The following is a 27,577-nucleotide window of genomic DNA, read 5'->3' as shown; positions in this document are numbered from 1 at the left end:
TCTCTCTTTACCTATAAGTATTCATTCCAAGGAATAGTTCAGGAGCAAGAAGATCTCCCTGCTACCTGCCTCAGAACAGAACATTCTACTCATTCAATCCACCAGCTGCCTTCTTTTCTTCCCTGAGTACTTAATGCTCCATCTTCATCAAGGGACTCTACTGGTTTCCTAAATGACCTCTTTCCCATAATTAATTTAAATAATTTTTTTAAAAGTCCTAAAGTCTTTCTGTCATCTAATTTATAGTTTGTCCTGTCCCACCTAGTCTGGATATCTTTTTGTTCTCTTAATTTGAGCAATCAGTCCTTATTATGAAAGATGTCTTTTTGTCCTAAAATAACAATTCAACTCTACCAGTTAGCCACACAAGGAATTTTTTGAACACTTGCTATTTTAGTACCTTGGCACACATTTTTCTTCAGCTTCTCAAAACGTGTTTATTTAGTTGTTTTTTTTTTAAATAGTATCAAGGCATCTTGTGAGCTATTAACTCTTAAAGTTACACCTTGCGAGTTTTTCAAATGTTTTGCACTTGATATCCTCCTTTCATGTGCTCTTGACTCATCTATTCCAACATGGTTGGAGCACGGGGCTATGATCAAATGGGGAAAGTGAAAGTCAGGTTGGAGAAGTTCAGGGCTGCCATAAACAGTGTTTGCCTTGTGCCCAGCACAGTAGTACAGGCCAAGGGAGAGAAGAGAGCTGGAATCCAGCCAGTGCTCTGCTCACCAAGTGCTCTGCTCAGCATGAGGTTGTGTTCCTCTGAGGAAGGGGTGCTTTGTCAATTCACAAAAAAGTGTTGCATGGGCTGGTGGTGGCCCAGTGGAAAAATCATGTATAGGAGTTTTGATTTTATAGTAATGCATTGAGAAACCACTAAAAGGGAATAAAATAATCCAGTTTATAGTTTGTAAAGAACACCCTGCTGTGTGTGTCATAGATTGGAGAGAGGCAGGAGTGGCAGTAAGGAAGCCAGCGAAGAGGTGATAGTGGCCAGGACTAGAGCATCGGGAGTGGAAATGAAAAGAAATGAATGAATTCAAGGCATCTTTTGGAGGTGAATAGGACTTGGTGTCGAGTTAGGTGTGAAAGATAAAAATGATGCCCCAGTTACTGACCTGAATAACTAGATGGATTGTGGTTACTGTGTTCGGACTGGGGAAGAAACGGGGGCAGGGGGAGACAGTTGTATTAAGGTTTCTGCTTCAGATGGCCCTTCGTAGCAACGTGGATGGAACTGGAGAGTGTGATGCTAAGTGAAATAAGCCATACAGAGAAAGACAGATACCATAGATTTCACTCTTATGTGGATCCTGAGAAACTTAACAGAAACCCATGGGAGAGGGGAAGGAAAAATAAAAGAGGTTAGAGTGGGAGAGAGACAAAGCATAAGAGACTCTTAAAAACTGAGAACAAACTGAGGGTTGATGGGGGTGGGGCGGAGGTAGGTGATGGGTATTGAAGAGGGCATCTTTTGGGATGAGCACTGGGTGTTGTATGGAAACCAATTTGAGAATAAATTTCATATATGAAAAAAAAAGGTTTCTGCTTCAGTTTATCTGAGACACCTCTGGTATATCTCATTGAGATATTGGCTAGCAGGAGGCAGGTGGATGTAAGTACCTGGAATTCAGAAAAACATCTGTTCTTTTTTTGAGAGACTCTGAGGCTTTCCTTGTCTTTAGAAGTGTGAACACAACACAAATGAGCAATTCTATCACGTTACTAAATGATCCTTAGCATCCTTTTCCCCAAACAACCCACAAACTTACTTTGAGAGAACCAGAATAACTCCTTGCATTGAGTATAAACATAATTGTTTTTCCTTAAAGGAAATGCTCAGCCCTCTAACCAGTGCAATAAACTCAACTGACCCCACACTGGGGCTAGTCTTCTATCTGCATTTTATTTAATTTAAAGGACTTTCTGTTAACTTTCTTAGCAAATTTTCTGTTTCCTGGTACCCGGGTTTCAGTATTTCCCTGAGAAATTCATGTTGACCTCTGTCTTCCTTGTATAGTGGTCTGAATCACAGAGTCACAGTAAGTCAGATTTGACAGTTTTTCTCCTAAGTTATCTGGCATTTACTCCTTCTAAGAATTTATAATCATGGCACAATGTAAATCTAGAGCCAGCCTGTCACTGGGATTCTCTAATCTCACTAGATGAACGACTAGGCCAGAATGACTCCAGTACTCATAGGTTTGTTCTCTCTCTTGCTCCAGTAGGCAGAGCCAAAACCAATGGTTAAAAACCACAAGGAGAGAGATGTTGGCTCAACTAAAGGAAAAACTGCCTAATGCTTAGTGCTGTCTGAAAATGGAAATGCTTGCTGGGAAGGAGTGAGTTATGGTTTCTAGGGGTGTTGAGGCACAGAGCAGACAATGGTTAGTGTAGATTCTGTGATAGAGATTGAAGGGTCACAGCACAGGAGTAATCTTCACTGACTAATCCCTGCTCATGCTAGAACTTTACACAGATGTTTTGTCCCATTTAATCTTCATAATGATTCCCAAGGGAACTGGTTGTAACTCCACCAGGAGAGGTTACAGTCACAATTTAAGATTATACAGCTAGAAAGTGGCAGAGCCAAGGGTTTAGAGCCAGGATTTAAACTCAGTTCCATCTGAATCCAAAACCCTTGCTGATTCTTTCCACAATTCATGGAAGCTTGAGAAATGGAACCAGGGGATTTCTACGGTCCCTTCCAGTGCTATGGTTCTATCTGGGTCCAATATGGATACAGGCATCACTGACTTGACTGTGTTTTACCTTAATCATCCTTCTGGCCTCAGTCACATTAAAATGATAATCTGTGACTCCAGAACTTTCTGGGGTCTCATCAAGAAAAGATCATTTAAAAACTCAACATTTCTATTTTATATCTCCTCTGAGCTTTCAGTAGACCTCAGTCTAAAGGGCTCAAAATCTTTTTATTTTTTTCTTATAGGGTTTCTGGCAAGGACTGGGTTTATAATACAAAGGTACAGAACACTAAGCTTTAGTATTTCTGAAAACTGTCAGAATATATTGTTTTAACTTCTCTACTCATTTTAAAAGCTTAGAAGGTCTTAGAAGATCTTGAAATATTTGACCCAAGGTCATTTTTTTTCTGGGTTAAGTTGTGAGTCAGATTCTTTTTAAATATTAGAATTAAAAAATTCAATTAATAAAATAATTAATATTAGAATTAAAAAGTTTTAATTAAAGTCTGAAAATAAGCTTAATTTCCTTATCTTAAGGTCAAATGGTTTTAAATGTGTGGTAAATACTATTTTCTAGATTGAAGCTGAACTTGCCAAGGAAAGAGCCCAGCATTTAGTTGAGTTTGAGGAGCAAGCTCTGCTTTTTAAAGCAGAAGCTAAACTGGAACTTGATATTGAAAAGGAAAAACATCAAGAAATAATCTGTAAATATAAGAAAGAACAAGAAGAACTAAAAATGAAGGTCTGTCATTATGATGTTCATTATTATTTAATGGGTTTCAAACTATAGATGTTGGTTATTTCCTTGTAAGAACACTGTACAATATTTATAACTCAAGTAGCTTTCCTCATAGTCACTATGCCTTGGTTTTAGCTACATGGGTAGAATGGTTTGGCTATTTTCCAGAATAAGTAGCTGAAATAAATCATATCAGCATATAATAAACTTATTTTTTAGGCAGCATAAATTTATAACTAATAATTAGCATGACTAAATATTCCAGCACTTCAAATATCCAACATTAAATGATAAGGAGATGTTTTACGTAATTAATATTTTCCCAACAACTAAAGCCTATCTCCTTTAATTGCAAATATTTTCAATTCTAGACATTTTGAATGAAGGGAAATATTTATTTATTTTTTTTTTTTTTAATTTTTTTTTCAACGTTTTTTATTTATTTTTGGGACAGAGAGAGACAGAGCATGAATGGGGGAGGGGCAGAGAGAGAGGGAGACACAGAATCGGAAACAGGCTCCAGGCTCCGAGCCATCAGCCCAGAGCCTGACGCAGGGCTCGAACTCATGGACCACGAGATCGTGACCTGGCTGAAGTCGGACGCTTAACCGACTGCGCCACCCAGGCGCCCCTGAAGGGAAATATTTAAAAATGTAATCTACCTCCATAATTTCTGAAACAGTATGTGCTAAACATAATTTTTTTGAAGATTTTGTTTTTAAGTAACCTCTACACCTAGTGTGGTGCTTGAACTCATAATCTCAGATCAAGAGTAGCATCTTTTCTGACTGAGCCAGCCAGGTGCCCCCTAAACATAATTTAAGGTTTTGTTAAGGTTGTCCTGTTATTATAAGACCTGAACACCATATATATATATACATGTGTTTGTGTATATACATATGTGTTTGTGTGTATGTATATGTGTGTGTATATTAACCAAGACCCAGTGGGGAAACCATACTTTGAATAAACTCATTAACAGTCTGTGTAGATTAGGCATCAAATGAGACTTAATGGCCTCTACTTCAGTGAACAGGAGATATGGTACAGCCTTTTCAAGAGCACTGTGAACAATAGGCAGGGCCAGCTATGTGAGTATATGACAAGTCCAGTGTCACAGGGCCCACAGTCAGAAATGCCTCATACCTCTTGGGTTTAATGCTCTCCAAATGTTGTCTTGAAACTCTTAATAACTTTATCTTTGAATTTGTGTTTTGTAAGTGAAATCCTGTTGGGACAATGGTACACTTGAGAGATTCCAAGCTGATAGCTGAAAGCTTAGAATGTCAGCTCACCCAAGTTTCTACCTCTCCTATACTAGTTTTCTTCCAGAAGAAGCCTATTAAGGCAGGCCCCAACTTGCCAAGAGTTATAGTTTTTTAAAAGAAGTCATAAATCCAGATTTTCTAATTGAATTCTCTTGATTTGTAAATGCTGACTCCCGTTTTGAAAAAATCAAAACATATTTGTGGCTTTGTGAGTCTCCTGTCCCAAAGATAACCTGCTCTATTTCAGTGTCAGCTCTCCTTTGGATGATAGAAACGACTGCTCAGACCTAGCAATGATCCTCTTCCTTCCTGGATTAATTGAATATAATGGAATATTAATTTAATTTTTCAAGTTACTAAGTGTGAATAGATTTCTTGCAAAAGTTATTCTTAATGTAAATTTAACATTTGAAACAAATTTTGGATGCATTACTCATAAATAATAGTTCATAGAATCCTTGGAACTTTGGTCTATGAATGTTTTCCAGATTCTTCATGGACTGGTTTCTTGTTGTACTAATATTTATAATGGGACAATATCTGTAGCACAAATAATAAGGATATGTTTCATCAGAAGCAACTTTGCTCTTCCTGGTTTGTTTTCTATTCTTTGTTTTTTAAGGAGAAAGAAAACAAGCAGTCTTTTCCCTTCTAAAGACTTTCATGACTCTAAGGAAAAGCTTCTCATCTTCTCTCTTTATCTCTCATTCTCTCATCTCTTTATCTAGAAGTACCACCTGAGAGATAGTATATTTGCAAAGTATTCTGGTATTCTCTAGAGCTGTACAATCTAATATGTTAGCCATATGTGGCTACTTAAATTTCAAGTAATTAAAATTTAAATTTAAAGTTCAGTTCCTCAACCACATTAGCCACATTTTAAATGCTCACTAGCCAGTACTGGCAAGCCAGAGCCTTTTGTTGGCCTCTCTTCCCAACTCAGCAATTGGTTATGTCACCTTGGTACCTTGGAATTGGCCGTGGTGAGAGTATTTACACCCAGTCCACACGGAGTCTACATGGAGACTAGATACAAATCTGGCTTTTTGTGTGTGTGTGCATCAGTTGCTAAACATTTACTGACATACTACTGTCAGTAGGTACAGGTGGCTAGTGGCTACCGTATTGGACATCACAGACTATTTGTGTCATCACAGAGAGTTCTACTGGGCATTGTTGATCTAGAGGTATAGTACCTGAGGGCATCTCCAGTCATCATATATAAGAAAGAAAAAATATATGTCAAAACAAAACTTACTATAATTATAGCATGAATAGAATAAAACTGTGGTGCTCCTCTATGTGCATCCCCAAACATCAGGCATTTCTAGGTCCCAAAGCCACCCCACACTGAATCCAGACAGGTACGTGGATCAAGACTTGAGCTGTCCTTGGTAGCTCAATCTGGACACAAAGATTTATATATTTCCAAGGATGCCCAAGTGATTAATGCAATTCCATTTAAGGTGGTAAAAATAGGTTTTAGTCTTAACTTTTAAAAAGAAAATTTTGGAGGCCTACATAGTGTCATAGGATTTGTTTTCATTTGATAAGAAGAGCACACTGATTATTTAGAATAAACCTCCTAAAGCCATAAGGACTCTTTGGTTGCCTAAAGATATTGCCTACAAACTAATACAAGATTTATCTTACAGATATCTGATTTAATCGCAAGTGCTACTAGAGATCTAAAGCTGGAAGTGGCCACCCTTGAAGAAAAACTCCATGAATCTTGTATCCGACATACTGAAGATTCTGAATCAAAGGAGAAAGAAATTGAAAACCTTAAAAATTTGGTTGCAGAATTTGAAGCCCGCCTGAAGAAAGAAACTGACAGTAACGATTCCATTTCAGAGGACTTGAGGAAGGAAATGAAGCTGAAGTCAGATGAGCTAGATAGAGTAATGCTGGCACAAACACAACTGATGCAGCAGTTTAACCAGTCCCAGGAACAGGTAGGAAGCAGACGATGGTGCCGCTGTGATTAGTGAAAGAGCACACACTCTTTCAAAAAGTAGACAAACAAACAAACATCAAAGATAGCTTGGTGTCATGCAGTCGAGGACTGTTAGTCAGGAACCTGGAATTACATCCTGGCTGTGTCCTTAACTAGGCAGTCATTTAACCTCTCTTCACCTGGCTTCCTTTTCTGTAAAATGAAATTCACTGAACTACAAGATCTCTATGGTTTCCTCAGCACCCAGTTCTACTGTGTTGCAAAAACCATTTAAAACTTCTAAGACTAGAAATCTTTGCATATTTATGTCTTACTGGTTTTGACATTCAGTCTTTGCCAAAGAAACTTTTAGAGCACTTGCTGCTTACGTTCAAAAAATAATTTGGACAATATATTCTGAAAGTAATTTCTCTTTAGGGCTTTATCTTTCTGTCAACCTAAACTATAGCATAATGTACATGAGTTGGTCTTCTTTCGTATGTATGCATGATTATTTCAGCAATATTTTTGTTTAAACTGAAATAGAATTATTTTGATTTGAAATTGTTTTCTAATGAATTCTTATTTCAGAACTGCTAAGCAGTTGAGGTCATACAGCATGGCAGAGCCAAGATTCTATTTGAATCTCCATGATATGATGTTTCCTGTTTCAGGAAACCTGAGTTCTAGTGATTCTGCTTCTAAGTTTCAAAGTGACCCTCAGGCTTAGCACTCAACATCGCCAGGCTTCATTTCCTTCCTTCCCTCCTTTGTTCGTTTTCTTTCTTTCCCTCTTTCTTTCTTTCTTTCTTTCTTTCTTTCTTTCTTTCTTTCTCTCTCTTTCTCTCTTTCTTTCTTTCTTTCTTTCTTTCTTTCTTTCTTTCTTTTACTCTTTCTTTCTTTCTTTTTTCTTTGTTTCAAAATACCAATAAACATGCTACTTGCTTCTCCAGATGTTTAGGGAGTCAGCTGATTGAGCATCTCCTGCCAACACACAATAGCATAGCCTCCCTCATCAAGGTTGCTGCTTCCACCAGTCCTGGCATGAGTAGGAAAGGATAGCACATATGGACTTGGTTCTGCTGGAAAAACCCAAAGGAGAGAGGTGATACAGAGTTGCTTCAAATGAGACAGGAGTGTTTAAGTTCTAAAGGAGGGTCAACTGGTTAAAGGAAAGAGAGATCAAGGCAGTTAGACTGGCAGGTTTTCTAACTCTTAAATATCCAAAGACATGGCAATATGGAAACTGAGGAGTAACCTATACACTAGGACATGTAAAAAAAAATAGAAGTGTTGAATCCAATAAATATATATTGAGCATCTATCCAGGGCCCAGGTGCTAGGCCCTATATATGCAATTAGGAACAAGACTGACAGCTGCCATTACCTGCTCTCAAAGAAGAATTTAAAGAAAATCTTTTTTTTTTTCAATATATGAAGTTTATTGTCAAATTGGTTTCCATACAACACCCAGTGCTCATCCCAAAAGGTGCCCTCCTCAGTACCCATCACCCACCCTCCCCTCCCTCCCACCCCCCATCAACCCTCAGTTTGTTCTCAGTTTTTAAGAGTCTCTTATGCTTTGGCTCTCTTCCACTCTAACCTCTTTTTTTTTTTTTTTCCTTCCCCTCCCCCATGGGTTTCTGTTAAGTTTCTCAGGATCCACATAAGAGTGAAACCATATGGTATCTGTCTTTCTCTGTATGGCTTATTTCACTTAGCATCACACTCTCCATTTCCATCCATGTTGCTACAAAGGGCCATATTTCATTCTTTCTCATTGCCACGTAGTACTCCATTGTGTATATAAACCACAATTTTTTTTTTATCCATTCATCAGTTGATGGACATTTAGGCTCTCTCCATAATTTGGCAATTGTTGAGAGTGCTGCTATAAACATTGGGGTACAAGTGCCCCTATGCATCAGTACTCCTGTATCCCTTGGGTAAATTCCTAGCAGTGCTATTGCTGGGTCATAGGGTAGGTCTATTTTTAATTTTTTGAGGAACCTCCACACTGTTTTCCAGAGTGGCTGCACCAATTTGCATTCCCACCAACAGTGCAAGAGGGTTCCCGTTTCTCCACATCCTCTCCAGCATCTATAGTCTCCTGATTTGTTCATTTTGGCCACTCTGACTGGCGTGAGGTGATATGTAAGTGTGGTTTTGATTTGTATTTCCCTGATGAGGAGCGACATTGAGCATCTTTTCATGTGCCTGTTGGCCATCCGGGTGTCTTCTTTAGAGAAGTGTCTATTCGTGTTTTCTGCCCATTTCTTCACTGGGTTATTCGTTTTTCGGGTGTGGAGTTTGGTGAGCTCTTTATAGATTTTGGATACTAGCCCTTTGTCCAATATGTCATTTGCAAATATCTTTTCCCATTCCGTTGGTTGCCTTTTAGTTTTGTTGGTTGTTTCCTTGGCTGTGCAGAAGCTTTTTATCTTCATAAGGTCCCAGTAGTTCATTTTTGCTTTTAATTCCCTTGCCTTTGGGGATGTGTCAAGTAAGAAATTGCTGCGGCTGAGGTCAGAGAGGTCTTTTCCTGCTTTCTCCTCTAGGGTTTTGATGGTTTCCTGTCTCACATTCAGGTCCTTTATCCATTTTGAGTTTATTTTTGTGAATGGTGTGAGAAAGTGGTCTAGTTTCAACCTTCTGCATGTTGCTGTCCAATTCTCCCAGCACCATTTGTTAAAGAGACTGTCTTTTTTCCATTGGATATTCTTTCCTGCTTTGTCAAAGATTAGTTGGCCATACGTTTGTGGGTCTAGTTCTGGGGTTTCTATTCTATTCCATTGGCCTATGTGTCTGTTTTTGTGCCAAAAGAAAATCTTATATGAGTAATTACATTGACATCCAGAGGAAAGAATGACCTAAACAGAAACTTATATATGTTTTGTTTTTGTTTTTGTTTTTGTTTTATTTTTGAGACAGAGAGAGACAGAGCATGAGCAGGGGAGGGGCAGAGAGAGAGGGAGACAAAGAATCCAAAGTAGGCTCCAGGCTCTGAGCTGTCAGCACAGAGCCAGACGTAGGGCTAGAACTCACGGAGTGTGAGATCATGACCTGAGCTGAAGTCGGATGCTCAACCGACTGAGCCACCCAGGCGCCCCTAAACAGAAACTTATATAAAAAGCATAGACTGAAATCTTAAAAATTGGCTTTAAGGGCCTATATTGGTTATCCCTTGTTGAACAATCCACTATTCTCAAATTCAGTGTTCTCAAACAACAAGCATTTACTATCTCACAGTTTCTGTGGGCCAGGGCTCTGAATTTGACTTAGCTAGGTACTTTTGGCTTAAGACCTTTTGTGAGGTTGGTGTCAGGGAGTCAGGCATACAGTTTTGTCTAAAGGCTCAACTAGAGGAAGATTTGTTTTCAGACTCACTTTGTGGTTGTTAGCAGGAGTTATTTTATTATGGCTGTTGGGCTGAGAGCCTTAGCACCTTGCTGGCTGTTGGTCGGAGGACTCCCTTAGTTCCTTACAACAAGGACTTCTACGTAGAACAACAACAGCTGGATTGGCTCAGAGCACCAAGTGAGGAAGAATGAGAGTGCAAGAGAGGTGTCTAAGATAGAAGCTACAGTCTTTGTAACATAATCTCAGAAGTGACATCCCATTGCCTCTGCTAAATTCTATTCATTATAAATGAGTCAGTAAGTCCAGCTCACATTCAAAGCAAAGAGATTGCACAAGGATGTGAATAAGCAAGAGGGTGGGGATAACTGGGGGCCATCCTAGAGGCTGCCAGTCTCAGGGCCGGGCCACTAGAGGTAATTTTGGCAAGAGACCCTAGATTAAAAGTGAAGAATGAATTTCTTTTTCAGACAAAAGGAGCTACATGTGGAGCTCTTTCTGCTCAGTAGTTGTAAAAGGAAACTACTTAGAGATGAAGTTTTATTTTTTCTTTAATGTAGACTTTTGAGATATACAAAACACTGGGTTGGCACTTAAATGATCATTGATCAGTACTGGGGAATAGAAAGAGATCATTCCAAAAGTAAAGTTACCTAAGGACATGCCTAGGGACAGACTTCCTTTAGCTGGGGTGGGAGGAGGGGAGGTAGATTAGATTTTCCTTTTGAAGTTAAATAATTGACACTCAACTATAAGAATAAATAATTAAGGCTGCTTCTCTGGTTAAGCATACCAAAATCCAGAATATTCCTATAAAAATAGGGAATGAGACAATAAAAGGGGTAGGATTTATGAGCCAGAAAGAATAGGGGCTGTAGCTTATACAGTGAAAAACACTATTATTTTGATCACACATTTCAGATACTTGAAATTTGTCAGGTTCTGGAGAAAAAAGGACAAAGTGAAGGACAAATTGTCATTAGAATGAAGATAAATTTTTGGTCTAATAAAGAGGCTAATTAAAGACAGGAAAGCCCTGCTCTCTTTCAAGAGGCCAGAGAATGGGTAGACTTTGTTTTTAATTGTATGAAGAATGTTCTCAAGGATAGGAGGAAAGCCAGAGCCTCTAAAGGGCAAATGGGCATTCCTGCATGGAGCCGGATTATTGGAGAGCATCCACAGGAACACCAGGATCAAGAAGGTTTAGCAACAAAAGATGCAGGTGAAAGGGGAGAAAATGGAAAGCAGAGCTGTATGGGAAATGTGAATGTTGAAAGGGGGCCCATGAAAATCCTTCATAGGGAAAAGACACGCCTAAAAAAAGGGAATATTTTTTTAAAAGAAGAAAGAATTCAAAAAGAAATATAATATATTAGGGAATAGAACATCATTTAACAACAGATTAAAATAGTCACATGCTTCTTGCTGCCAGTTTTCCTTCCTACTAGCTTCATGTGAGTCCTGTCAAGACAGTGTGGCCCAGCTGCACTGACAGAGAATTACGTGTTGTAATTCAGTAATTCAGCGGAAGAATGTGGCAAATCCAAAAGGAACCCAAAACAAAAACAGAAAGGAACTACCAAAGGAAGCTCAATATTTTTGTTGTCTTAAGATTATCAGTAAGGAAAACAGTGGGACAGAAATTTTAAAATATCAGTTTCTGTAGCCATCTAATGAAGATGAAAGACATTCAAAAAGAAAAAAGAATGCTCTTGGGGCACCTGGGTGGCTCAGAGGGTTGAGCGTCTGACTTTGGCCCAGGTCATAATCTCACATTTTGTGAGTTTGAGCCTCGCGTTGGCTCTGTACTGTCAGCTCAGAGCCTGGAGCGTGCTTTGGATTCTGTGTCTGCCTCTCTGCCCCTCTCCTGCTTGCACTCCGTCTCTCTCTCAAAAATAAATAAAAACAGTAAAACTAATAATAATAATAATAATAATAATAATAATAATGCTCTTGGTTAAACATGGAGAATTGAATATGTATGTTTATCTATGCAATCCCAAAACATCACTAAAATTACAGTAAATTAATAAAAAGTGAATATATCCATAAGGAAAAGAGAACAGGAGAGGAAGGAGTTGACACTAGATGAAAGAGACATTGACCAAATTTTGAAAATTGAGAAAGCAGTGTTGAGAGGTAATTAGTAGACTGTATGATATTGAAACCTGATGCCTGTGGGGATTGGGGAAGTGAGGTGGAACCCTAAAAGGAACAAATCCAATTATGTGACACAATGCTGGAAAGACTCAGTGATTGGAGACACCAGATACTTCTGAAAGAGGGAGAGGAGTGGATCTGAAAACAGGATTGTTTGAATAATTGTGAAAGGAACAGACAGATCCTCGGATGCCCTCACTAACCCCTAAGCAACTTCACCCACCATCCTGGCAGTATACCAAAGGTTTATACTCTAGAAAAACCTGAATTTAAGAGGCTTTGGAGTTGAGGATACAGAAGAGCAGATTGTGGGATAAGGCTAGAATGAAAGTCTGTACCTCAGAGTGAGACCTCTTGAACCACTTTACCCACTTACTTCCCAGAATAGACAACTAGGTTTATATATCAACAGCTAGGAAATTGGAAGTATCTTCTCTGGAGAAATGCAGGAAGAGAAAAGAGAAGAGAAGAGGACAGGAGAGGAGAGGAGAAGAGAGGAGAGGAGAGGAGAGGAGAGGAGAGGAGAGGAGAGGAGAGGAGAGGAGAGGAGAGGAGAGGAGAATGGGAATGGGAGTGGGAGGGGAGGGGAGAGAGGAGGAGAGGAGAGGAAAAAGATCTATGGATACTGACAATTGGGGTCTCCCAGTGAAATGGCAATAGTCATGTCTAATCTACCCATTAAGAAGTATACCAGTCATTAAGCCCTCACCTAGACACACAGAGCTTCCAGTAACATTTAGGAGACTCCTTTTTAAATGTCAACAGCCAAAGATCATCAAATGTTTTAGAAACACCTCAAATACGAGACAGAAGCTAGGATCAAAGTAAAACTCAGAAGGAAAAAAAAAGCAACTCAGAAGAAAAAGATACAAAATAATGCATGCAGGGAGCTTCAAAAAAGAGTACAATTAATGTCCTGAGAGAGAAAAGAAAAGATATTGCATCCATGGAACATAAGCAGAGGCTATGAATAAAGAACAAGAATAAATATTAAAATATAAGAGCTGAAGTAAAAAATTCAATATTTGGGTTAGATGATAAAGATGAATAAATCTCCCAGAAAGTAGAAGAGAAAAACAAAGAGATGGAGAGAAGAAAAGAAAATTAGAGGAGTTCTGGAAAGAGAGAACAGAGAAAGTGGAGGAAAGATTAGTGCAGAAACTAATCAAGAACATTTCTAAGTACTGAAGGACATACACTTCTATATTGGAAGAAGGGTCCACTCACCATAATGAATGGTAAAGCCATTCCACCAAAGCATTTCATCATGAAGTATCTATACCTTAAGGATAAACATAAGTTCTTAGGAAGTTTTCAGGTCAGAGAGGGAGAAAGGATGAAATCTGAGAATTACAGCAGGGCAACAGATTTAGAGAACAACCAGGCTGGGTTCAGCAGAATGGAGGGTTTTTAGAAGTATGTCTCCAATATAAGAGAAGCTGATAGATTACATGGAGTGTTCGAACATGCTGAAAGGATATTTACACTTCTATAAGTAGATTTGGTGAAAAATAAGTAATCAACAACCCGGAAACCTAAGCAGATAAATAGTGGGACAATAATTAACTGTGAAAGGAAGCCATGCCAGAAAGGAAATGTAATCATAGTACACTGCATGGCTCAGGTCTACATAATATTATATACTATAATCATATAAAGCAAAATGAAAATTGTGATGGAAATTGGGAAGATTTTTCAACAAAATTGTGATAGAAATTTCTCCCAGGGAACAGGAATATCTGCTCATGGGGAAAAGAGAAACACCTGCTAGGAGTTGGAATGGGAAGCTGAATCCTCATCTTCTATCCTATGAAGCCATTAGATAATGACTTCAAAATTGAAAAACCATGAGATAACTGCATAATGTTATTACATAGAAATATGGAAATAAATATCGCAAGAAACAGCTTAAAAACCTGAAAATAGTTATTCCCTGGAGGTAGAACTTGGAAGTGTGAAGGAGTGCTTTTTTTTTTTTTTTTTTTTTCATCTCAAGCAGGCTCCATGTTCATAGCAGAGCCCAATGTGGGGCTAATATTTTTCAAATGTAAAATCTATTTAAGAAAAAAAAAAGAAAACCCATTTATTTAGGAAAGCTTACTAATAAATCTGGCAAGGATGGATTTGTGTGAAGTCAAAGATTAAATTTGAGGAAGATATGGTGTTTGCAAAGAGCTTTTTTTTTTTTTTTTTTTTTGGCAGGAGGGATTTGCTTAGTTTTAGGATATGCATTTTGTAAAAATTTTTTATTTTTGAGAGAGAGACAGAGCACAAGCAGAAGAAGGGCAGAGAGAGAAGGAGACACAGAATCCAAAGCAGGCTCTAGGCTCTGAGCTGTTAGCACAGAGCCCGATGCGGGGCTTGAACCCACAAACCATGAGATCATGACCTGAGCCAAAGTCAGTCACTTAACCCACTGAGCCACTCCAAGGATATACATTTTCTATATTTACATATTTAATTGATATAGATAAAATGGCACACATTTCTCTGGTAATTCCATTTATGAGAAAACAAAGCACCGGTTAGTGAATTAAGTTAGTTAATTAGTGGAACCACTTAGTTCTCAATTTAGGGACCAAATAAAATTAGAACATATGAATCTCTTCTCTAACCTCTGGCTCCACAGGGAGCAGAGAGAGAACTGGGAAAGCTTTTAGTGACCATGGGCTACTCCTAGGGTTGGTTGGCAGGGAGGATGGGTGAACAAATAACCTGAGAACCTTAACCATGAGGCATGGGGCAGACAGGAGTGAGGCAGTCAGACTGAGAGGCTTCAGCAGTGCAGAGGGAGAGCTAAGCAAGACCGCCTTTTACATGCTGGAGACAGTTTGCCCGGATGCAGAGTATAGATGCCAGAAAATTGACAGAATGAGAAAAAATAGGGAGAAATTGTTTCCATTGTATTTAATTAATACTAATTAAATCTTAGATTATTGACTTAGACAAATGAATCCTGAACACTGTGCCTTCAAGGGCTCTTCCTCCCCATTCTGAAAATCTGCTCTTGAGGCATATTAGTCCTAGGGGTTGTTTATTTTTCCCCATTTCTACTTCTGTTTCAATATATCTGCAGTAGTTATTTCACAGTGTCCATTATCTGTGAGCACAGAAATACAATTTTAGAACAGCCTGCCTACCATCCATCTTACTTCTTTCCTGGAAATCTATTCAGATTCTCATTCCTGTCTTACCAAAGGGCCATCTCTTCTGTTTTTCTGCAGTGTTTTGGGCTGATCAGATTAGTTGAACAGAAGCCATAAATGGAAGTTTGGGCACATCCTTTGCTAGCTCCTACTCATCTTTCTGGTTTCCACACCTTTTCCAGTTTCCCTTTGCCTCGGCTCCCCACCCAGTTGTCCAGTCATCTACTCACCCTGGGATATATCTCGTTTGGGTGGGTAGAAACTATAATCTGATCATTCCATGACTGGTTCAGACCTCATTGGACATAAAGCATAAAAAAGACACCCATCTGTGGTTATCCTTCACTGAGGACTTGCTTTCCTGGCATGTTCCCCCCAAATTGCCAAATTCAAGTGATTGCCATCACAAATGGGATTTTCATCTTCAGAATGATCAGGTTACCCAGCAAAGCCTTCTCCTGCTTCTTCCACTGTCTTTGGAATTGAAAACCATCCAGCTGTCTCTAAGGAAAAAAAATGAAAACAAACACAAAAATAAACTACTTTTACATTGTAAAGAGTGGGGCAAATTGGCCATTTTTTTAATATTAGAAATTTCAAACAGATGGAGAGCTAATTTATATTTTCATTTTGACATTTACTTACCCAGTGGGAGTGTGATTAAGCCATATTTTAAGCCCAAAGTGGCCTTCATCTGAAAATGTTATAGACATATTCTACTGGTAATGCTCTTCACCATCAACAGAACTTTAGGACCCAGAAACACTAATTCTCCTGTGCCCAGACCACCCTAATCAAGGGGTGCAGGGGATAGGAACCTCCTCTGTGAAAATGTTGGTCTCTTATGATCCTCCCTGTTTCCTTTCTTGCCCCACTTGGGGCCATTTTCCATAGAGCTGGCAAAGGGATCTTCCTTCAATGCAAATTTGACCATGCCAGCCCCATGCTTGAAATAAACCTTTCAACGACTCCATATGACCCTCATAATTAAGTTAAAACTCTAATATTTAGCATGTTATTAAAGTCATCTTCGATCAGACCCTGCTCACTCTTCCCTGCCTGTTCATTCTGCATCCAAGTCATACTAAGCCATGTGTCATCCCAAGATGTGCCTCTTCCACTGTCACTACCAGCCATTTGCACTCACTGCCCATTTGGCCTGGAAAACCCCACTGCCCCTTCTTTACCATTTTACCATGCTAAAATATGACCAAAGATAATTTTACCTGAAACGTTTAGAATGCTAGGGCTTCACTGATTAGTCTCATGTTTGCCCAGGATTTTCAATCTTACTGAATTTCCATCTTACACATTTTCCTACGTTGTTCAGTGAAAACACACATTAAAATTCTTCCAAAGAAACAACCTTCAAAAAAAAACAGCCCCAAAAGATAGATATTTTGCCTAAATCACTGAAAACAATCTAATCACAAGTGAGTGATTCTTTTCCACACATGATGGAATTTTCCCTTACTGGCTCTGGCCACATCCATGTGTGCTCTTGTCATGCCCTGTCACACACACCCCACCCTCGAAATAGCAATCCTCTAAACTTGATGTGTTCTATTTCCATTTTGTTACTCCATGGTTGAATAAATTATAACATCTGAATTGCCTGTTGTACAAAACTGAGTTATAATCTCAATTTTAAAACAGGAGGTAATGGTAGCAGAGGATATGCAGATATTGTGAGATTCACCTGAGATTTCACAGTGTTTATGGCAAATACAAAAATAGAAGTCCTAATTCTGGAGCCTGTTTTCAGTTCAGAGGTCCTCCTGATTTGAAATAACAGAAGAAAGAGAAATAGTCCTTTGTACTGGAAGCTAATAGCTTGAAAAAGGATGAGTTCCAGAGCAGTGGGCCCCAGACCAAGATGATCAGCAGCCCTTCCAAAGTCCAGTCTGGAGTTGGCCGGCACTTTGTTCCCATTATACTTGCTATGGGGACATCTTTGAGTTCACTCCACCTTTTCATTTCCTCCTTTAGTGCAATGTCACTTGCCTAAAATAGCTTTTAGGTGACTTGCTTTACGGATGTTTTCCATAGAACACCACTCCTTTCCTTTCAGACGTGAATTTAATTTTAGTGAATGGATTGAATTTTATTTTTATTTTAATGAGAGCCCTTGTCATCACATCACCCATTACGTTATCCTTCCATATTGGTGCACCTGTTATTCATGTCAGCAATTTATTGACCTCATCAGTTAACTGCTATCCATTCTTTTCTTTTATATATTCAAATAAACTTAACTCTTTCTCATAACTTTCTTAATCAAGGGAATTTTTTATACTAAGTTATTGAAAGCCCCTTGAATCTAATCACTTCAACATATTTTGCCAGCTAACTCTATTAATAGGAAATAATGCATTGATGGTGTGCCACTTAAAATAAAGTTTAGATTAAGTTTAGAAAACTTGGGCAAAGCTAGATGAAGTGTCTTTTTTTTTTTTTTTAATTGCTTCTGTGTCCAGAAACAAAGCAGTCCCTGCATGCTTGATATAATTAGACAATTCATTTAGGCATGGGCAGCTGGGAGCAGGACCTACCAATTCAGGGCTGGGCTGCTTTCAGCAGGTCACATAAGCAGTAGGGCTTCACAGTTTTTCTTTGTCAGAACAGGAGATGAAATGACATCTAACAGAGCAACTTACTAATATTCTTCCCTGGCCCTTCCTCTCTTGCCTTTCAACAAGTATTTCAGGTAGGATTAATGAAAACCAGATGATAAAGCCACAAACACCATCCTTGGTCTCCAGTTTCTCAAAACAAAAACAAAAACAATAACAAGAAAACAAAAGCACCTAACTAGAAGCAAGTACTTAACCCTCATTATTTAAAAAAATATACATGCTTATATGGACCCATATGTATGTTAATAATATATGAAAGCGATGAAGCTTTGTTTGACCCAGACGTGCTGCTGATTTTATAGAAAATTATAGAACAACTGTCCATCTGGAATTGTGCCATATTCTTCAATTCTGACCAAATTTGGAATTGAATAGAGTTCTGATCGTAATTACAAGAAACTCAAATACAGGAAGATGCTACTTTCTCTGATGCTTTGTTACTTAGTTCCACTGACAGCAGATTAGTCAGGAAAAGCCTTGGGAAGACACTTCCCACTGACAGATTGGGCAATGCCTTGGGTAGTTTTACAAACTAACCTGATGGAAATTCATTTTTAGTCGGAGAATCCTATAGCACAATCATTTTATTTTATTTTATTTTATTTTATTTCAATATATGAAGTTTATTGTCAAATTGGTTTCCATACAATACCCAGTGCTCATCCCAAAAGCTGCCCTCCTCAATACCCATCACCCACCCTCCCCTCCCTCCCACCTCCCATCAACCCTCAGTTTGTTCTCAGTTTTTATGAGTCTCTTATGCTTTGGCTCTCTTCCACTCTAACCTCTTTTTTTTTTTCCTTCCCCTCCCCCATGGGTTTCTGTTAAGTTTCTCAGGATCCACATAAGAGTGAAACCATATGGTATCTGTCTTTCTCTGTATGGCTTATTTCACTTAGCATCACACTCTCCAGTTCCATCCATGTTGCTACAAAGGGCCATATTTCATTCTTTCTCATTGCCACGTAGTACTCCATTGTGTATATACACCACAATTTTTTTATCCATTCATCAGTTGATGGACATTTAGGCTCTTTCCATAATTTGGCTATCGTTGAGAGTGCTGCTATAAACATTGGGGTACAAGTGCCCCTATGCATCAGTACTCCTGTATCCCTTGGGTAAATTCCTAGCAGTGCTATTGCTGGGTCTAGCACAATCATTTTAATTGTTTCCTTATTTGTTTACTACTTTGAATTGTTTGCTTTTCAACCTCTTTTTTGACATTCTACAGACATGTCAGGAGGTTAGAAAGATCCAAGAGCTAATTCTTACCATGGACGTTGAAATAATTTGGATGAATTCCATAGACGAAAGATGAGTAACTTCTTTAACTAAAACTATAGTCTCGGAATTTGAAGGGACCTTAGTGATCTCTAGTTCAGTCACCCATTTGAAGTTTAAGTTTGCTCCAGTCAATCCCAGTCAAGTGAGATTTAACCCTTCAGGGTATCCTCCAGACAGTCTGGCTTTTAAAAAGTTCTTCCTTATCTTCAACTACATAACTTCTACCGAGACATAAAAAACAGCTCTGCTCAAACTCATGAGGCTGCAAACTTATTGAGGGCAGGTATTGTATCCACTACAGCTTCTGGCGACTTGATACATGATTGCCAAATGGAGTTAAAAGCAAATAACGTTCCTCTTTATTTTGATATATATCTTACAAAATAACAAACGATCAGTATATTTAAGTCCCGTTGAGAAAGCGTCATATAAAGTAGCTGATTCTATTGTTTAAGCGCTGTACCTGATATGTTTTATTCTTTCAATCTTATAATTCAAGCAATTTTACTTGTCTTGTGTATTGCAGCTTACCTTCGTTATAAACTAACATACTTGCCCCTGCAGATGTTAAGTGTTAGGCATCACATGTGCCAATGAGCTGAAACCCCACTAAAGTAAGCATTAGAAGTTCTGGGTTCCAGCGCCAGCCCCTCACTACCCATCTGAGTGATACTGGCTCTTGGTTCCTATTCTGCAAACTGCAAGGGTTGAACCAGATGTCCTCTCAAAGTTCTTTCCAGCTTCACAAATCATTTGCGTTTTTGACTTGTCTGTCCCATGTGGTAGAGTAGCCACAAAGACAGTCAAAGACGGGCCTCTGATTTCCATTTCAGTTCTCCATTTATATTGCCAATTACCATCCAAATGTACAGTTTAAAGCTAGGGATGCTTCTCCCCCCACCTTTTCTCATTTCAGAACACTTTTCTTCAGGAAACAGTGCGCAGGGAGTGTGAAGAACGCTTTGAACTGACAGAGGCTTTGAGCCAAGCCAGAGAACAGCTTCTGGAGCTCAGGAAGCTCAGTGGAAGTTTACCTTTGTCGCCGTGTTCCCTTAACCAGGGCAGCCTAACCTCCTCTGCTGCAGTGGTCAGCAGCCAGGGAGAGAGAAGCCTTACAAGACTGAACTCTGGAAAAGGAATCAAAATCCCCAGCCTGCATGGAGTGTCAAAACCCACCACTGCCCCAACCTCAGTTCAACCCAAGAGGGTCAACAGCTCAAGTTTGCCTACTTTCCCCCAACCCCATCCTCCCAGGGGTCGAGCATCTTCCATAAATGAGACCAGACAAAGACTGACTGCCATTCTGAGGAGGAGACTAAATCAGCAGTGACTGATCCAGCCAGGAGCAGCTCCAAGCAGGACACTTGGTACTTCCCAGACCAAGTGTAACTGAGGATGACAGAGGTCAAATTATTATCACAGATCAAGAATGCATGGTTATAGATATTTTTAATAGGATAGTTGGAAAAACTAGGAATCGTGAAGCCATATTTTCCAAGAGGCCTTTGAAGTTGCAACAGATAATGAAGTTGGTGGTATTCCAGAGGGCCAATTTCTATGTGTCTATATTGGATGTTTAGATGTGTTCTCTGAATATTCCCTTTTTGAGATCACAGGTACAATTTTTCACCCATAGCATCTTTGCTATTTTTTTTTGCACCTTTACAAGCAGATATATTTCCACCAAAAATAGATTGTGTTGGTTTTGTTGGTGTTTGTTCATTTGTTTGTTGAGCTGAATAGATTAAATAGATGTGATTAGTATTCCAAATAGAAAATAGAAGTACGTTAGTCCTAAATTTGATAACTTCCAAAATATTTAGTTCAAATATTCACAGAATTCAACATCATCATAGAAACCTTCTCTTTTCATCTTGCAATTTAATTGGTTAATACAATTTCTTTTTAGGCCGGAAGTAATGGTAGGTACCCTTCAAGAAGTCTTTCCTGTGAACCTGGGACCTTCTAGAAAAAGGGACACCAACTCCAATTCAAGGACAAGGGGGTTTACTTTTCAAACTTTAGAGATTATTTTTAAAAACAGTCTGGCTGACCATGTAAATATTACTTGGTAGAGGTAGTTTTTCTACATTGAATGGTTTTTAGTAATCACGATTAGATTTTGATTTGAGCCATTGGGAAAAGAACTAATTCAAGACAGTCTCATAGAGGCACATAGTGCTAATTTGGGGGTTCACGTTTTATTACCTCTTAAAATGGCCAATTGGTTAACATATTTTCTATTTTCATAGTGAACAATTAAAACCAGAAACCAAACCAGCTATTTTAAGTTATAAAGCTTCAGGCTTCTCCTGTTTCTTAAAATGTAAGTCTTTACCTTAAGCTAGTGATTGTCCATCTTTTTTCCCCTTCAAGTTGAACTGCATTTTTTTTTTCCAACACTGACTTTACTTAAATGCTTCATCTGACTGTATCAGGGACATCCAAGCTTTTTAATCCCAGATGAGAATGTTAGTAGCACATGTCAAATATGGCACATAAAACTCTCCTCTGTCTGGCTATTATGTTCATGAGAGAATCCAAAGGTAATTGGAATCCCTCCCATGTGCAAAAAAAAAAAAGTAAAGCTGCTAAGTAAATTCAAGTTTATCTCTAATCTTTAAAAGGATTAGTCTAATCTACCAATCGTGTGTTTTAACTTCAAAAAAAAAAAAAAAATTCCACATTAGCTCTGCCGATTTCCCTGACTAGTTTAAGTGAGCACATCTTGTGTTAAGGCTTAGAATGCTTAGTTTCACTTTACAGAGATCGATGTTCCTTATAATGGCATTTGACAAGAGAACAAAACAATAGAATGGTGGTGCTGGAGTGAACCTTAGAGGTCACCCCAACCATTTCTTTACAAATAAGGAATAGATACCCAAATAAGTCCGACTTGCTAAAGAGGTACAGCTAGTGACAGAGCTAAAACCAGACCGTTAACCGACCCCAACCACTCCACTCACTTTCCCACTCATCAGAGTTTCCCCAGCCTCCATCAGGACTTTTGTCAGAAGCCCCACATAGTATTTACCTAATATTTTCTTTAAATGCCCTTGCTTTTTAAACTTAAAGTTATGTAAAAAGAAAGCTTGGCCCAAGAAAGAATAATTGTAGAGTAACGAGTTTGATTTGATAGGTATATTTTTGCTAATACTTGAAAATCAACATGTATCTGTTAAAATTACAAAATGTTGGTTGGTGTACCCCCTAAAATCATCGTGTACAATGACAGTAGTACCCGTGCCACCCTCTGGGAACTACTGGACCAGACCTCAATGTTTCTGACCTGGTATTTGGATGTTTAAATTACAAGTACTCGTGACGTGAGGTAGATGGCAGAAGCTAGAGAAAACTTTAAAAAAAGCCTACAGGAAAATTCGGGGCAGCGGTTCTTTGCCATCATATGATACACGCTTTTCCACAGTCTCCCAATTTCAGCTCTCTCTTCAGGAACCATGGGGATACATTTTTTTCCCTAAATTATGAACACATTTAAATTTGTAAAGAAGGTCACGTGTAAGCTTTTCTAAAGTGATAAAAACTATCAGTGCAAATCTGGTTTCTTGGTTTGTTATACTCTCACTTTATAACAAGTCATTATGTAAATAATCTCTCTGAGAATAGAATCACGGTAAGACTGTGTTATATTCCACAAGTATATTAGAGAGGTTATTCCGTGGATACACGACAGAGACAATATTGACATTTGTATCAAGCTAGACCACTTGAATGGTGCCATCTAAGCTATGTGCTGGGATTTTTTAGAGGAAGACACTTAAAGAAAAGAGAATCGCATTAGAGTATGTAACCTGGGGGTTAAGAACATAAACTTCCCTTGATTTTCTCACTGATGAGATAACTCCTGGCATGAAACAGTATCATATCAAGAGTGTTAGGGAGGCAGTGAATACTATGGCAAAAGAGAGCTCTCAAATGCATATAATGGATACTAATTTAAATCTATTAGTTTTACTGAGAACAAACTGAGGGTTGATGGGAGGTGGGAGGGAGGGGGAGGGTGGGTGATGGGTATTGAGGAGGACACCTTTTGGGATGAGCACTGGGTGTTGTATGGAAACCAATTTGACAATAAATTTCATATATTAAAAAATAAATAAATAAAATAAATCTATTAGTTTTAATTTCTCTATATACATCTGTTTTCCATGACCTCAATGGAAGGATTCGTAGGTGCAAAAAGAAAAGAATATCACAGAAAATATTCCTCAAATAATTATAACCCTGGTTTTTTTTTCTTCTCAATTTAATATTGGTAGACAAAGATGGGAGAATTCTATAGTTAACATAGATTTTTCAAGTGATTTTTTCAAAGTCTTTTTGAATGCAATTACTGTATTTATAGTTAGTCAGAATTACTTAAAAGTTATATTTTCTGGCAATGGAATTGACTGGAAGAGATGTTAATGTTGAAAATTATGCAGGGGTACCTGGGTGGCTCAGTTGGTTGAGGCTCCAACTTCAGCTCAGGTCATGATATCATGGTTCATGAGTTTGAGCTCCATGTCAGGCTCTGTGCTGACCGCTCAGAGCCTAGAGCCTGTTTCAGATTTCTCTCTCTCTCTCTCTCTCTCTCTCTCTCTCTCTGCTCTCCCCCACTCATGCTCTGTCTCTTTCAAAAAGAAACTTTAAAAAAAGAAAATTATGTAAAACTAAGATTTTTTAAAATGTTCTATTAGTTCAAAAAGTTTTTGTAGTATTACAGATCAATTATAGCTAATTGCTTTGATTGTGGAACAAGTTTTCTCAAGCTGGATCTTTTAAGGTTCTTAAAATTGCTGTATTGCACTGATAAAGCAACCTAGTATCCTGAGAGGGTTAATGCACTGGAGCTCAAAATTCCTGACCATCATTTTGTATCTTATGGAGCACAGGAAATCAATTTAATATGTGTCCAAAGTTCACAAATCCTACAATGATTATAGATATATATTTTTTACTTTTCCACTTTCATGGTTTATTTTTTTAATTTATTTATTCTGAGAGAGAGAAAGTGCATGAGCAGGGGAGGGGCAGAGAGAGAAGGAATGAGTGAATCTCAAGCAGGCTGTGCTCTGTCAGCACAGAGCCCAACAACACAGGATTAGAACTATGAACCATGAGATCATGACCTGAGCCTAAACCAAGAGCTGGACGCTTAACTGACTGAGCCACTCAGGTGCCCCTTCACTTACATGTTTTAGTAAAATAATATATCTTGTTCAGAACACCTTTAATGGTCCTCAAGCCATGATAGACAATAATGGTCGCATTCCTAAGGTGTTGTCTATGGTATCTTAAGGAAGAAATTCTACTTTTCCTTTTGAAAATATTAACCCCATATAGTAATAAATTGTGAAGCCAATATAGTTGGGTTGCCTCTTTAAAATCTTAAATATAAATTATGTCATCTTTGTATAATCTTTTTCACACATAAAATTTTCTTCATAACACTGTAGTTGAATCTGAAACACACACATATCCTATGACAATATTTACCATGATCCAGAAAGTCAAAATATTTCCTTCTTCTCCAGCATTTATACAGCATGATGTTTTATATCCATTGAGTAAAAAAATTTACTAGACATCCCTTACCTCCACCCCAAAATATACAAGAGGATACTGTGTCACAGAGATTAATTTACCTGGAAATGAATACTGATTAAGACCAAGGAATAATTTTTAAACTTCTGCAGTTTCTGAGCATCTTGATCTGTAGAACAGTGAAGCTATATTATACATTCACTCATTTCTTCAACAGATACAGAGAATTGAAAAAGCACTGTGAGAGCTATAAAAATGAAGACATACTACAGTTTCCCGAGAATTGTATAGTAGAGAGCAAGAGGACGTATATACAGAAATTATAATGTCAGGTAGTAGATGCTGAGGAGAGAATCAAAAGCAAAGTGTTACACGAGTTCATCTTCTTGCTGGAAAAATCAGGGAGCATTTTTAGCAAGAACTGGCATTTATAATAGATCTTAAAAAATTGGTAGGGTTTTATAGAAGAAGGTATACCAGATGGAAGAGATGTATAAAGAGGTACAGGCATGGGAAGTGTAGAAAATACTTGGTGAAGGGAAGTAGTGGGAACCTGACCCCATAGCATGGAGGTGTTGAATAAAGGCCATTGCAGCATTTTGACTAAAAGAGGCATGCGTTTTGTTGAAATCTGGCAGAGGCTTATAGGAATAATTATGGGGTGGAAAGGCTGGAGATGGAACACAAGTTGGTAGATTAGTACAGTAGTCCAGACAAGAGTTATATGAAGTTTCTGAATAAAGATGTTGACAACGGAAATAAACAGGAAGGATCTGACTCGAATTCTATTCAGAGAAGGGAAAGAATCTGTTTCCTATTAAATATATTTTAAAACTGTTACTAGTTATTGCCACTTAGCAGGGGTGCCGTGTATGAGATCGGTCCAATTAAAGGATCACCCTTCTATTTAAGAATATTACAGCTTGTCTGAAAAATGTGAAATCGTGGGAACTACATTTCATTTGGGAAACAGGTAAACTAATCCCACAGACTCAGGACTTATAAGAATTCTTAAAGTTAAAAAAAAATACAAATCTGAATCGTGTTCTAAGAATTATGGAGGAGGAAGGTGGAAATTGACATTTAAAAAATAGCTATCATCTTGGCCTCAAAGAATGCAAAGCACAACTCAGTGGTGACCTTAGGGACTAATACGGCACAATAAACCCTTTTCTGACTTCTGTTAACTGTTTATGAGGGAAAGTAAAGGAGATAGTAGCCAAAATACGATAAGGGTTATCTTAAAATCCTTAAGTTTTATAGTTCTGAAATGACTTGATACATCACCTGGCCCAGACTTATAATTTTACAGAAGGAAATAATAGTTCCCTTTGAGGTTAAATAATCTTTTAAATTCTTATAACTGCTTAACAGCTGACTTGATGAGAAAGCCATGGCCTCCAAATCTTGGCCAAACATCTCATTTGTAGGCTGGAAGAATAGTATCAGTGCTCTAAATTCTTGCTACTCAAAGTGATCCAGCAGGATCAATGTCTCCCGGGAGCTTATTAGAAATGCAGACTATCAGTCCTCACACCCAAACCTACGGAATAAAATCTGATTTTAATGAGATCCGCAGGTGATCCTTATACATGTTAAAGCCCTGGCATATTTCACCTCTAAGAGCTATACATTAGTATTGAACGGAAATAATCTTGCTAGACTCAGTTCCCTCACGCCTATCTGAAACAAATGGCTCTCAGAGACCACCCATCCCCATGTTCAATACCTCAGCTCCCAATGCACTCAAATTCTTTTTTTTTCATCAATTGATTGTGAATCTTGAAAACTCTCCAGAAAAACTAGTGAGTAAAAGGAAATCAATATTTAATCAATATTCATAAAATCTTGTCACGATCCAAGTTTCTGAGCCTGCAAAGAACTAAAGATTTGTTATTAACAAAAAAACCCAATAGAAATGCTTTCATTTTGATCATTGGCAACTCATTGAATAATCTTTTTTTTTTAAATGTTAATTCATTTATTTTGAGAGAGAGTGTGTGTGTGTATAAATTGGGGAGGGGCAGAGACGGAGAGAGAGAATCCCAAGCAGGATCTGCGCTGTCAGCACAGAGCCCTACACAGGGCTTGATCCCATGCACCATGAGATTATGACCTAAGTCAAAATCAAGAGTCAGTCACTTAACTGACTGAGCCACCCAGGTGCCCCTCATTGAATAATCTTAAATTTTAATCTCATAATGGTACATATTTGGTTTAATCTCATAATCTCATAATGGTACCTCGTAATGGTAATCTCAAATTTAATCTCATAATGGTACCTATTTCCCCAAAGGAAATCTGGTATTGCTGGTTGTCTTTGAGGCTTGTGAAACATAGAATACTTAGATAATTTATTGGAATCATGAGAAGAGATACTGGAATATTATTCCCCCTGAAAGTAGTTCTTAACCACTTAAGTATAAAACTATAACTTGCAATATACACCTAGATCAATTTATTTTAAAGGTAGAACAGCATTGAATAAGAATTTGATTCATATTTAAAATTTCAAAATCTGGGGGCACCTGGGTGGCTTAGTCAGTTAAGCATCTGCCTGTTGATTTTGACTCAGGTCATGATCCCAGGGTTGTGGGCTCAAGCCCCGCATCAGGCTCTGTGCTGAGCTTGGAGCCTGCTTAAGATTCTCTCTCCCTCCCTCCTCCCCCAACTCATATTCACTCTCTCTCTCTCAAATTAAAAAAAAAAATTAAAAAGAATTATGAAGTTTCAAAATCTGTACTTGACGCAATAAGGCATTATGCTCACTTGCCTGTGAATATTAAATCAGCTTAT

The 27,577-nt window shown here is 38.3% G+C and overlaps 1 protein-coding gene across 11 annotated transcripts in view; it reads left to right on the top strand.

Annotated features, from left to right (window-relative positions):
* LEKR1 (leucine, glutamate and lysine rich 1) overlaps positions 1-27,577 on the top strand; it is a 208,509-nt gene that overhangs the window by 161,923 nt on the left and 19,009 nt on the right. For 8 of the 11 annotated variants that reach the window (XM_042999222.1, XM_007086270.3, XM_042999221.1 and 5 more), the window contains 3 exons: positions 3,283-3,447; positions 6,368-6,667; positions 20,151-20,941. In XM_042999222.1, coding sequence (XP_042855156.1) covers positions 3,283-3,447; positions 6,368-6,667; positions 20,151-20,564 — 879 coding nt within the window. In that variant the 3' untranslated portion in view covers positions 20,565-20,941. Of the gene's footprint in view, positions 1-3,282; positions 3,448-6,367; positions 6,668-20,150; positions 20,942-27,577 lie in introns of those variants that run through there. The other 3 variants (XR_006222220.1, XR_006222219.1, XM_042999225.1) reach the window with 2 other exon arrangements.

Source organism: Panthera tigris, chromosome C2 (genome assembly GCF_018350195.1).
Source record: "Panthera tigris isolate Pti1 chromosome C2, P.tigris_Pti1_mat1.1, whole genome shotgun sequence".
Lineage (NCBI taxonomy): Eukaryota > Metazoa > Chordata > Mammalia > Carnivora > Felidae > Panthera > Panthera tigris.
Note: the sequence above shows the minus strand (reverse complement) of the source record. Positions and strands in the feature narration are given on the sequence as shown.